Below are 14,229 nucleotides of genomic sequence, written 5' to 3'. Positions count from 1 at the left end.
TTTGGAGACTTGGCTCATTTTTCTGCATGCTTCTGCCTTTTTCTGATTGGCAGGTAGGTCATGATCCTAGTTACTGAAAAGTTGTCAACTCTTAAGGCAGTCACTCAGTCAGTCAGTTCTCCGACAACTTTGTTTACTGATGGGTGTTGGTAAATTTACCACAGTTTTGATTTTGAGTCTTGTTTGTAAAATTCTACCCCATGCCACGCAGTGGTGGTGCACGCCTTTAATCCCAGCACTTAGGAGGTAAAGGCAGGTGGACTGATTTGAGTTCGAGGCCAATCTGGTCTTCAGAGCGAGTTGAGGACAGCCAGAATTGTTACACAGAGAAACCTTGTTTAAACAAACAAACAAACAAACAAAATTCTACCACACTGGGGCTATGAGCACACTCAACAACATCTCCTTATATTGGCCTTTAGTTTTATCTTTTATGCTTAGGTTTTCAGTCCAAATATAAGCTAAAAAGAGTTAATTTTTTGAAAGGAAAATGCTGTTTTTAAATTTTGTTTTCCAGGACCTGTGCTTCTGCATTGTAAACTGCATAGACATGTGTCTCACTTGCTAATGCTTAGATATTTGTCTTTCCTTTCAATCCTGGGGTGGTGGTGGTGGTGTGGTGTGGCTTCTTTGAAGGATTAAAGAAGATCTGGGGGCTGGAGAGATGGCTCAGAAGTTAAGAACACTGACTGCTCTTCCAGAGGTCCTGAGTTCAATTCCCAGCAACCATATGGTGGGTGGCTTACAACCATCAATAATGTGATCTGATGCCCTCTTCTGGTGTGCAGGTGTACATGCAGGCAGAGCACTATATACATAGAAATGAATAAATCTTGTTTTTTTGGTTTTTTTCGAGACAGGGTTTCTCTGTGTATCCTTGGCTGTCCTGGACTCACTTTGTAGACCAGGCTGGCCTCTAATTCACAGTGATCTGCCTGCCTTTGCCTCCTAAGTGCTGGGATTAAAGGTGTGTGCCACCACAGCTGGCTAAATAAATTTTTTTTTAAATTAAAAAGAATTAATCCCAGCACTTGGGAGGCAGAGGCAGGTGGATCGCTGTGAGTTGGAGGCCAGCCTGGTCTACAAAGTGAGTCCAGGATGGCCAAGGGTACACAGAGAGACCCTGTCTCAAAAAACCAAAAAAAAAAAAAAAAATAAAATAAATAAATAGAGCCGGGCGTGGTGGCGCACGCCTTTAATCCCAGCACTCGGGAGGCAGAGGCAGGTGGATCACCGTGAGTTCGAGGCCAGCCTGGTCTACAAAGTGAGTCCAGGATGGCCAAGGCTACACAGAGAAACCCTGTCTCGAAAAACCAAAAAAAAAAAAAAAAAATAAAAAAAAAAAAAATAAATAAATAAAAAATAAATAAATAAAATAAAAAAATAAAAAGAAAAACTGGGGTAATGAGAAGAACGAATATGATCAAAGTACATAGTAAAGTTATGTTAAAATGTCATATGAAACCTATGAATATACATTAGTAAAATAATAGAAAAATCTTAAGTAGAAATGAAAGATATTTAGCCATCCAATTAAAAATAGAAATATTACTAGCTAGGAGAAAGATGCCTTCAGACCCTAAGAATGAAGTTGGTTAGTGTTTATTTGAAGAACAATCAAAAAGTATAAAGCAAAAGGCTTAACAATGACACTTAGCAAACGACAACACAAGAAGTTTCCTGTGTATAGACATTTACTTCTACCTGCAAGGGTTGGGGAGGATTACTGCCTCTTGTTTGTCTCCTTTTACTTGTTTTAGGACAGAGTAATCATTTTCCATTGCTGTATATGTTTGCCTGGATGTTGGAACTATTGGCACTAATTTTAAATATATGTATAGATTCAAAGTGCTAATAATTCATTTAGATTCTGAAGTGGCTTAAACAAAAACATTTCCTTGCTATCTTCATTTGCTTTTATTAATAAAGTTCAGTTAATCCTATAAATCAACTTGGACAGTTCTCCCTACTTTCTATTTTCTATAGAAACTTAAATAAAATAAGGATATGTATTCTTTCAGGGTTCAGTTGTACAGTGGTTTGTGCCTGAGCATTTTTATTTTTTAAAGCATAGAGGTGGGGTAAGTTAACTCTAACTTTAAAAATGACTATTATTTTAGTTAAACTTGACAATTTTCTTCTGGGCCAGCAAGATGGCTTAGCAGGTAATGATACTGGCAGACTTTACTTTATATGCATGTTTTAGTGTGTGTGTGTGTGTGTGTGTGTGTGTGTGTGTGTGTACTTATTCTAAATATACGTATGCATATATACATACATAAAGAATAAAATATTCATTCTATAAATGAGTGCTACAATTTGCAAAATCTTTTGTCTGAAGTTGTGATAAAGTCCACAAAGAGCCCTTTTCATCTCTACTTTATCTAGAATTTGCTAAGCAAATCAGCTTTCCTCTTAGAGTCCTTCAGCCTCTGCGTCACTGTCCTTTGCAGGCACCAGTCTGCAATTTCCTTCTCTAGGGTGTTTGCCAGACCACAGTCTTTCCTTTGAGGACATGCTAATAATCCTTTATGTCAGGCATGGCAGCGCACACCTTTAATCTCACCGCTCGGGAGGCAGAGGCAGGTGGAGATCCGAGTTTGAGAACATCTGGGGCTACAGTGTGAGACCTTGTCTCAAAAACAAATTTACTTCCCTAGTATCAGTCAAAATATCCTATCTCCATGTTCACTGAGAACTCCCTGTGGAGTTCTGATGGTTGTAAGGTACTACCTAAGAGAAAGGAGGCGACCCTTTCTGTCCTGTTCTGTTGCTCGCTGATGTATATGATCTTGGACTGTATAGATTATTCAAATCACTAATTCACTTTGAGTCAACGCTAAGGCATCAGTATCAAATTAAGGAAAGAAATAAAAGTGCTTACCTTTGGAGTCATTTAACCAAGAGCGAGAAGAGATTTGAACTCTCTACTTCAAACTCCCTGACTTCTGTCCTGTCTTCTGCATGTCCTATATCTGTGTCTGTCTCTGTGTGTTCATCTCTGTGTGTTCTGTATGTGCTGTGTGTGTCTGTTGTTTCATGTTATGTCTCTGTTGTATGAGGTGTGTATGTTTGCCAGTACTGTACATGACTGTGTCTATTCCTGACATAGGGCTCCGCTCTGTATTTGTTGAACAGCACAGAAAGCATCACACGGGAAGGTGTGGGATACTTTACAGAAATCTCTAACAGGGATCAAGTCCCTGGATCCCACTGGTCCCAGCTGACATATATAACAAACAGTATTCTTTATAAACCAGTATCCATACATGGTTGCTTTCAACCTTTATAGTAGATTTTAGGAAGTGACTTTCAACTTGTTTATTTGCTGCTTTCAGCAACTGGTATACATGCATTGTCTGGGTCAGGGGAAAGCAAGAATACATAACTTAAGATTATACCTATGATCTGGGCACAGAGGCACACACCTGTAATCCCAGCACTTGGGAGGCAGAGGTAGATGGATCTCTTTGAGATCCCAGCTTAGCCTGGTCAACAAAGTGAGTCCAGGATGCCAAGGCTACACAGAGAAACCCTGTCTCAAAAAACAAAACAAAAGATTAGAGCTGGGCGTGGTGGCACACACCTTTAATCCCAGCACTCGAGAGGCAGAGGCACGCGGATCGCTGTGAGTTTGAGGCCAGCCTGGCCTACAAAGCCAGTTCAGGACAGCCCAGGATACACAGAGAAACCCTGTCTTGAAGAAGAAAAAAAAAAGAAGAAGAAGAAAAAAGAAAAAAAAAAAAAAAAAGAAAAGATTAAATAGTAAATTTATAATGGCAAGTAAGGTTGGTTGTTACATTGTTCTTGTAAGTGGCAGGTTAAACAAACGGTTTGAGCACACAGTCACTTAAGGCTAGCAGTCTCAAGTGACTTCAAGATGTATTATTAACTTTGGCTGTAAAGTGCAAGTCTCTTAATATGTAAGAGATATTTTCAGAATATTGCATCATCACACTGGATGTCATATCACCGTCCAGAGCCACAGTCTCTGACATCTGTGTGGGCCACTGTGCTGGCCAGTTTTTATGTCAACTTGATATTACAGATGGTTTGTGAGCCAGCATGTGTTTGCTGGGAATCGAACTCAGCACCTCTGGAAGAGCAGCCAGTGCTCCTAACCACTGAGCCATCTCTCTAGCCCCTGCCTTTGTACTCTAGAGGCTCTGCCTGCCTCTGCCTCCCAAGTGCTGGGATCATATATACTTTTAAAAGACTACTTTGTTGCTTGCAGTGTCCACCTTTCCATGGAACGATTAGAGACATGCTGTTGTGTGATTAAGACAAAGGAAACCAGAGAGGATCTTGGGGAGAGGGAAGGTGTGGAGGAAAACTGGGAGGTGTGCAGGGAGGGAAAACTGCGGTTGGGAAGTAGTGAATGAGAGAAGAATTATTTAAAAAGAAGTAAAAAAAAAAAAAACCTTAAACAATGTTTTGTTTTGTTTTGTTTTTCAAGACAGGGTTTCTCTGCGTAGCCTTGGCTGTCCTGGACTTACTTTGTAGACCAGGCTGGCCTCGAACTCACAGAGATCCACCTGACTCTGCCTCTCAAGCGCTGCGATTAAAGGTGTGCGCCACCATGCCCAGTCTGTTTTTAAAGATTAGATTATTTCACAGTGCATGGACTTGGAAGTATTTTCCCATAGTAAGAGAATCTACCTTTTCCTTCATGTTTCTGCCTTGGGTGCTTCTCCTACAGGAGGAAGGGATTACCCACTGCCTACCAAACAACTTTTCATCTTCTTCAGGAAAGGAACATGGCTGCCTGGAATATGTTTCTGAGCCTTCTCTGCAGCAGGGTGTGGCCAGCTGAGTGGTGAGGGCCAGCAAGTGGCAACAAGTGCAAAGCTGCTGTGCATTGGGGTGAGCGCCTACAGACTGGGGCCACACCCTGTGCCTCCTCTCTGGTCTGCTGCCTACAAAGAAACAACCAGAGCTCTGGCAGCCTTTTTGGACTGTTTCCATCTGAGGATGAATGCCAGCTTGGGTGAAGGGAAAGTAAGGAGCCTGGATTACTGATGTCACCACCCTGAGCTTTCTGTCTGTGACCCTCCTTCATGTGAGAGAGCAAATAAGATGCAGTAGTCATGCCTTCAGCCAGTGACACTCCCATTTACCCGCACTTTCTTCTAGCTGTTTTTATCCAATGTTCTTAAAATATAACCAAGATTTAATGGCACATCTAAAATAATAATGATTTGGGACTGGAGAGACGACACAGCCATTAAGAGCACCAACTGCTCTTCCAAAGGACCCATGTTAGGTTTCCAATATACATGGTGGCCCACAACCATCTGTAACTTCAGTTCCATAGCAACTGTCTGCAGTATTTTATTTTATTTTTTTTTAAATATCTATTTATTATGTATACAATGCTCTGCCTGCATGCACACCTGCACACAAGAAGAGGGCATCAGATCATGTTATAGATGGTTGTGAGCCACCATGTGGTTGCTGGGAATTGAACTCAGGACCTCTAGAAGAGCAGTCAGTGCTCTTAACCTTTGAGCCATCTCTCCAGCCCCTAGAATTTTATTTTATTTTAATACTCTTGGTTTTAAAATATAAGTCCAAATTTTTTTTTCTAGAATGTTACAGTGTGTATTATTATTATGGAATTTGTAAACATTAGTCTGATTGGGGAATATTAATATTAATGTTAATATTACACTAAATATCTAATTTAGTGTAGCTTTCCTTTACGTATACACATATGAGATTACAATCCCACAGTGATCTGAAAGACAATCTTTACAAAGACATCGAAGCTCAGAGGGATTAATTCGCTTGTTCAAGGTCGTTCCCAGCAAAACAGGAAAAGACAGCTGTTGACTCTGAAGTCTAAACTCTTGGCTACTTGTACCAAGCTCTGGCTAGCACCAGTGGGAGACAAAAGATAAGGGGGACAGTTTTCCCACAGGGCATGTTAAGGTGAGTGTGTACCTACCGGTGCCGCACAGGTCCACTATGTTAATGCGTGTGGGTGCAGAGGTGCCTTTTGAGTTGGTTGCCGACACAGATGCAGTCCACACCCCGATTCTAGAAATGACCCCGGTCCAGGAGGTGTTTTTTGTAGTGTTCTGCAGTGTAGTTTTCTCTGTCATGTCCTGTAAGGTCACTTGATAGGTGATTTCTCCCCTTGCCTCTGATGGACTCAGACTCTGCAACAAAAACATATGCATATGTCCTTACTCTGAGACAAGACCAGAGATGCTCTGTGTGTCTGCACTGCCTGGCCCTGCTGCAGGTGACTCTATCATGTGACCTTCTTATTGATGTCTTCTCATCTCCTCTGTGCACTTTCATTCACAGAGTCACATTCTCACACCTTCTATTTAGTAAAATAAATAAATAAATAAATAAATAAATAAAAATTAGTTAACATTTTACAAAGATAATTCTTCAAAGCACATTGTTTTTCCTTTGTTAGCAATGAGGCTTACTAATGGTAAACACAACTCATAGGAGAAGTGTGGACTCTGATTATAGCAACGCTGGCCCTGAGCTATAAATTTTCCATCCCTCAGATCTTGAGGCACACAGTTCCTCCAGGTTTCTGTTTTAAAATCCGTGAAACACACAGAGCGACAATCACAGAAGGACACACTCGGAGGGACCCACAGAGAGATACTCACAGAGACACACTCATAGAGATGCACTCACAGAGACACTCGTGGACACACACACACACACACACACACACACACAAGTACTGAGACATACTCAGAGAGACACACTCACAGAGAAAAACAAGTACGCCGAGAACCCTGGGCATGGGCGAGGGGCAGGGGGAGAGGGCGCCCTTTTAAGTATAGAAAGTGCAGTGCTGCTTAAAACATCAAACCCAAGACTTTCAGAAGCTAAACTAGCAAAGTTGATACTTAGGAACTCGAATTAGCCATCTGTGCTGGGAACTTAGCTCCAAACTGCAAAATTCTGATTGAGCTCATTTGGGAACAAACCCACAAAGTAAGCTGAAGCGCTCTGTTATTTTCCTCTTGCCCATACAGTGTTTTGTACAATGGTTCCGGCAAATGGAAGCACAGAACGTAAAGAGTTGGCAGGGTTAATCCTGGCAGTGCCCATTGCAGCCTCCTGCAGGAAGAGGGCGCGGCTTACAGGTTTAAGTAACATAACTTTCTGGGCACCGCTATCAATTCATGGCAGGAGACTCTGTTTACTGGAAGACACACCCCAGGGCCAGCAAATGCTCCGACTCCTCGGTTACCAAGAGATTGAATGATTTGGTTTCCTACGCAGTTTATCTGTTAGAAGAGTTTTGGGCAGACAAGAACAGCTGGCACACGTTCATTCTTTTCACTTTAAGTGACCACACCGCCTTTCTGGTTGTAATTTGGATTCTGCGACATTTAGTAGACAAGAGAAGATGTTCAGATGTGCCAAGGGAAGTCATCTGGCTGTCCCAGTGGCTGCTTTCTTACTGTAATTTAGCTAATGAGCTTCCAGGCTTCTATATTGCTGTTTCTTGGAGTTTAGTTAATGCAGCTTTGCTGGGGGAAGGCTTTTGGCTTGCGGGCCAAGCCCTAAACTAGATCTTGGCCCTGCCCAGTGCACTGGGTGAAGACAGTGCTGCTGGGGAACTTTTGAAGAGTATTTAGCATCTCCCTGATGTTATCTTTTCAGGTGTCCATTGCATCCATTATAATTAATCTCATTGCCTGTCATGAAGATTACACACATGGTTTTTTTTTGTTTGTTTTTGTTTTGTTTTTTCGAGACAGTTTTGTTTTGTGTGTGTGTGTGTGCCACCACGCCCCGGCTACACAAGTGTTTTTGGTTTTTAATTATATTCCTCAAATTTTTTTGAGACAGGATCTCACTAGCTGGCTTGGAACTCCCTACACAAGCCAGGCTGCCCTCAAACTTGTGTTAGTCCCCCTGGCTCTGGGATTATAGGTGTGTGCCGCCACACCTAAGCATGCGATTGCTTTTGAAAGTATGGTGTCCTAACAAATGTCTGATTAATAAACTTGGCTTTTATCAGAGGAGAAAAGCAACATAGGTGAAATAAATGCTTGTTAGGGAAGCCATTTGGTAGGCATGGGGAGCTTCGTGAGCAGTTAACTTCTGAGGAGTGACTTGGTGGGGAGAACCTTGACAGTCTGTCTTAGATACACTTATTCCTGAGCCTGTAGGGCTGGAAGGATGGAGTGAGAGACAGATGTGTGTGTGTGGGGTGCTTTCCTGTCATGGGCACTTGCTTTCACCTATGGTGTTTTTACTCCCCCGTTGTTATGTGTTGCTCCTCAGGCCTGACGCAGTTAGGTCCAGGCTACCACAATTTACAGACGGAATCCCTGGTCGTCCTTCCAGCTTAAAGTTGTAAAGCAGCTTCTCTAGCTGTGGGGTTATGATGCATTCTGACACACAGCTTCAACTGAAGTTATACGTTTAGCAATTTGGGGAAGGTGGGGACAGGAGTTTTTGTCTCCATGAGCCCTAAGGCTCTGAGTCATGGGAGACAAGCAATGAACCCTGAAGATAGGCATCCTGATGAGCCGATTGATTCCGCAGATAAACATATTTGTACTCCACTGCTACTTGTTTGAGAAGGTGATAAGGGAGAAAAACATTTTGTTATTCACGAGTTTCACATTCCTGGTCATGCTTAGCTCTTGTCACTTCGCGTTCTGAGTCCAGGCTTAGAGCCACGCTTGAGCAGCTAGGTCTTACCCAGGGAGAAGACATATGCGGTTCTAGAGCGCCCCCTGGTGGGTGGTGGGAGGAAGCATCATCTGTACAGTACAGCTGCCAATCCTGGTTGGATTTCTAACACCTAGCAGCGCTGAGTGTGGGCCTCAGGCCACTGTTCCTCCGTGATAAGAACATGCTACATGACAGTGCTCTCCTTTTCATTTCCTGCTCCCTGTGAAGACACTGTCTGAAGCACTCCTTGGGTAATCCTATAGTTGAGGCTTTCAGCATTAAAAATAGCTCAGAATGTGACACACTTGATTTGTATTTCTTTTTTTTTCTTTATTTTTTTTTTATTAACTTATTCAGATCACATCTCAATTGTTATGCCCTTACTTGTCTCCTCCCATTCCTCCCTCCCTCCCTCCCTTGATTTGTATTTCTTAGTTAAAAATCTAATGGAGGAAGGTGCCTCTGACTAATAAACTATTTGTTACTAAGACTTAGATGAAACCTATTGCCCTTGTTTTAAAGTAAAGCTTGACTCCTAGATGCAAACAGTGAAAAGAATAGAAGCTGGGTGGCCACGCGGCACAGAGGACACAGCACTGACTCCAATGGCAGAAAGGGAAAACCATTAGGGTTTTGCTCATGTCAAAGAAGAGCTGGAGTAATTCAGACCCCTTCACAAGCTCAGGCACTTAGATACACCAGTCACAGCTCTCCTTTCCTTTCCCTGCGGCTTTGGGTGGTTGCTGATTTTGGACATGTGTGATGCTGGGGTTGAACACAGGCCTCGTGCAGGCTCAGACACATTCTTCATACTGACTGTATCCCCAGCCTTGCATCTTTGTAGGAGGGACCTTTGGTTTTCTCACTTCTCTGTGTAACATCTGTTACACAGACTTATTTTATCACTTTGAGACATAATATCCATATTTTCACTATAAGGATAATAATAACCCTTGCCTTATCTTTTGGCTCTCTATGAAATTCCTACTAATGTTAGGGCCGATCACGGAGCACATATAATTTGTGCGTTGAAAACTGAACACTGGGTTGGCAGGATTGCCCAGTGGGTGTTTGCAACGAGTCTAATCACTTGAGTTCAGTTTCTGAAACCCACATGGTAGAAGGAGAGAACAGAAATCTACACAGTCAATGGTACATGTACACAACCCCAAATAAATAAATAAATAAATAAATAAATAAATAAATAAAAGAACAAAAACAAATCCCCACACAAGCAGAATAACCTTCATTTTGGAATTCATGACTTACATTCAGCAACCACGGTCAAAGTAGAGAAATAACAGGGAGGGTTCACTGTTGTTTGTTTGCTTTACTGTAATGAGGTCTCACTATGTTGCCAGGCTACCCTGAAGTGCTCCACCTAGTGCAGCTTCTTTAGTAGTTGGGGATACAGCTCTATGGCAACCGTGTTCTAACCTTGATTTCAAGTTTTGAGCACCAAATCCACTGAAGTCTTCCATGTACATATTCTCCCTTCCTCTGCAGACTGTCAGCTCCTTTTTGCATACTCAGGAGTTTGAATAATGCTTGCCTCATAACAGAAATGCCATCCTGACTTTTCATAACTACCTTCTGAATCTTCATGGTAGCCTTGTTATACATTAATATTCTACATGAATTATTATATATTAGTATTGGCGTAAGTTTACTCATGAGGAAAGTATGTACAGAGAGGCCAACCGCTTTGCTCAGGAATACATGAGGTACCCACCATGAAGCTGCAGCAGAACCACACAGAGAGCCCTGCTTGCTCATGACGTCAGAGGCTAGCACTCTTGCCAGCCCTGGCATACCCTCCACTGCCACAGAACTGAGCTGAGAACATGGTTCATCAGGTCAGCAACCAGAGCCCTTGTTGACCCCAGAAATCCAACCTACAGTTGTGAAAAACCATCTAGAGAACCCACCTGTTTGTCTGGCCAGTGGCCAATGACCCTGTTGGCTCAAAACTCAACCACTGTCCAAGCCCCCACATGGAGATTGTGCTTGCTTTTCAGATCAGAGGCTGACACTCCTGTTGAGAGTAGGACCTCATCCTCAGCTGCCGTAGAACCACGCACCAGGTCAAATTGCTCATCAGCATTCCCAATGACCCTGACACCCCACCACCATGCCACCACAGAATTGCATAGAGATTTCTTCAGCTCCTTAGGTCAGAGGATAGTACCCCAGCTGACTCTGCCACCCTATCTTTTTGATACTGCAGAATCACATTGATTGGCAGGTTATGAGGTCAGAGGCTACACTCCCACTACTCAGTTATCTTCCTTGCCAACCAACGCAGATTATACACTTGTGATATCTGAGGTGTGCACCCCCTAGCCATGCTAGTGCCACCTCAGCTACCGTACCACACACCAGTACTAAGAGTTCCCATGAATGAACTTCAAGCATCCCATAGTTGACCCCAAAACAGCTAAGATGGTCTAATGCCAAGCATAGATACAAACAGCCACTCAGCAAAGGTGGCCTAGTCACTCAAACTAAAAGACAACCGGTGTAAACTCCAACTGAAAAAGGTAAGCAACATGAAAATCCAAGACAATATGTCTCCTCCCAAAATTGTGAAGCCCACAGTGAGAGCAATTTAGGTCAAATCCCAGAAAAAGTAGTTATAAATATGTTCAAAGACTTCAAAGATGACATAAATAAACTCCAGAATGAATTTGAAGAGGACAGGAATAAACTCCTAAATGAATTCCAAGAGAATTTGTGTGTACTAACATTTTGAATAAAATGAAGAAGTCAATTCAGGATACGAAAATAAGTCCAATGAAGAAACAGAACTGGGAAAAAAACAACCTGAAATGAATAGAAAATATTCATAAAAGAAAATCTCAGTGGAAAATCTCATCGGTGGAATGGACCATGCAGAAGACAGAATGTCAGGGCTTGAGGCAAGCTGGAGGCCTAGATCATTGAATTAGAGACACTGATTAAAATTTAAAGACTTTTAAATTATGAATGTTTGTTTGCATGCACGTATATACGCTATGGACGTCACATGCATATCTGGTACCCAGGGGAGTCAGAAGAGGGTATGGATCTCCGGAAACTGCAGTTACAGATGATGGCACGTGGGTGCTGCGAACTGAGCCCATGTCCTCTGCAATAATAACAATTACTCTTAAAAACACTGAGCCATCTCTTCTGTTCAAATGACAAATTTATTAAAACACATGATCTTTTTGATACTTTCAAGTGGTCAAATGTATGTACTATGGGGATAAAAGAAAGAGAAGACTGTTGTGCTAAAGGTAGAGCAAACATAGAAGTTTTAAAAGCCACAAACACAAGCTGGGCAGTGGTGACACACACCTTTAATCCCAGTGCTCTGGAGGCAGAGGCAGGCAGATCTCGAGTTCGAGGCCAGCCTGGTCTACAGAGTGAGTTCCAAGACAGCCAAGATACATAGAGAAACCCTGTCTTGAAAAAAACAAAACAAATTAACAAAAAGCCAGAAACACCTGAGAAGATATATTTCAAATTATGAAAGACTATAGATGCCACCACCGGGCTACCTATGTCTGACAAAACTATCTGTCATAATTGAAGGAAAAAGAATAGCTTCTCATGAAAAGAGCAGGCTAAAGGAATTTATGAGCACTAAGCCATAAAAACACAATCAAGAGGCCCCAGGAGGTGGAATAAATGATGCACCTAAGAACTAAGAAAACGCTAGGCATTGCACAACCAACACACGACAAGAGTTAATTTACACCGTTCATTACAATCCCTGGATAGTAATAATCTCAACTCCTCAACCAAGACACAGGTTAGAAGATTGGGACAGAGAGCAGGGGCACTCATTTTGCTGCTTCTAAGAAGCACACCTCCACATCAAAGGCAGGTAAGAAGACGGAAGCAGGTATTCAAGCAAATGGAACCCAAAATTCAAGCAAGTACCACTATTGTGATATCTGACAAAATAGACTGCAAACCAAAATTAGTAACGAGAGATAAAAATCACTTCATATTGGCTGAGGAGACAATTCACCAAGGAATGTTATAGCTCTAAACGTATGAGCACTAAACAGAAGTGCATCTAATTTCACAAAACAAATATTACTAGATGAAAAGGTACAGATTAGTCACAACACAACAATAGTGAGTGACTTCTATATCTCACTGTACTCAAAGATAAGTCATGCCAACAACAACAGCAACAGCAACAACAACAAGAAGGGCACTGGAATTAAATGACGTAGATCAAATGTACCTGACAGGCATCCATAGACACTCTACCCCAACACGTCAAAATACTCCTTTGTCTAAGCAGCCTGTGAAACTATCTAAAATAGATCACATATTAGAACACAAAGCAAGTCTCTACAAATATGGGAAAATTGAAATAACGTTTTGCATTCTATCATATTATTACTGTGGATTAAAACTAGGAATCAGCAGCAAGAAAAACTACAGAAAATATATGAACTCATAAAGATTAAACAACACATTGTTGAATGATGAACGTGTAAGTCAAAAGATTAAAAAGGAAATAAAAAAGTTTTAGAATCAGATGAACATAAAAACACAACACGCCAATATGTATGGAATAAAATGAAGGTAGTCCTAAGAGGGAATTTTGTAGTTTCAAGTGCCTACATTAAAAAAAAAAAAAATCAAAGAAATTCAAATAAGTAATTTAACAATAAATCTTAAGGACTTGGAAAAACAAGAACAAACCAAACCTAAAGGCAGTAGATGGGAAGAAATAACAAGTAGTAGTGCTAGAGTTGATAAAATCAAACAAACAAACAAACGAACGAACAGGGCAGGAGAGATGGCTCAGAGGTTAAGAGCACTTCCTGCTCTTCCAAAGGTCCTGAGTTCAATTCCCAGCATCCACATGGTGGCTCACAATCATCTATAGTGAGATCTGGTGCCCTCTTCTGGCATGCAGGCACACATGCAGACACAAGACTGCATACATAATAATAAATAAACAAATCTTTTAAAACAAATAAACAAACAAAAACACAATACAAAGAAACAAAGTTGCAAACCAAATTCAAGAACACACAAAAAGACCATTTACCTTGATCAAGTAGGATTTATTCCAGAGATTCAGGAATGGTTCAATAAACAAAATTCAGTAAATGTTAAAATTATGTAAAAGGGCTCAGGACAGAAACCACAAGGTCATGTCAATAAAGGCAGGAAAGGCTTTTGACAAAATACAGCATCCTTTCATGTCACAAGCTCTGAACATATCTAACACACGGCTATATGTAAGACACACCCATAGCCAATGTTATATTCAAATTGAGATAGATGCAAAGCATTTCCACTAACGACAGGAACAAGGTAAGTGTGTCTACTTAGTCCACTCTTATTCAATATAGCACTAGACGTATTAGCTAAGACAAGACAACAGCTGCCCCCCTAAAAAAGAGAAGAAAATAAAAGGGGTACAAATAGAAAAGGAAGAAGTCAAAGTAGCTCTAGTTGCAGATTGTATAACTGTGTGTAGAAGAGACCCTAAATATTCTACAAGAAAACATCTAGAACTGAAAAGCACTCATTGGCAGGATACAAAAG

The 14,229-nt window shown here is 41.4% G+C and overlaps 1 protein-coding gene across 1 annotated transcript in view; it reads right to left on the bottom strand.

The window, feature by feature from the left end:
- The window catches only part of Il12rb2 (interleukin 12 receptor subunit beta 2), a 61,090-nt gene that overhangs the window by 20,185 nt on the left and 26,676 nt on the right, over positions 1-14,229 (bottom strand). Inside the window, exon 8 of the mRNA XM_051151492.1 lies at positions 5,948-6,161. Coding sequence (XP_051007449.1) covers positions 5,948-6,161 — 214 coding nt within the window. The remainder of the gene's footprint in view (positions 1-5,947; positions 6,162-14,229) is intronic.

Source organism: Acomys russatus, chromosome 10, assembly GCF_903995435.1.
Source record: "Acomys russatus chromosome 10, mAcoRus1.1, whole genome shotgun sequence".
NCBI classification, from domain to species: Eukaryota; Metazoa; Chordata; class Mammalia; order Rodentia; family Muridae; genus Acomys; species Acomys russatus.
The sequence above is the reverse complement of the archived record's forward strand: the minus strand, read 5'-3'. Positions and strand labels throughout refer to the sequence as shown.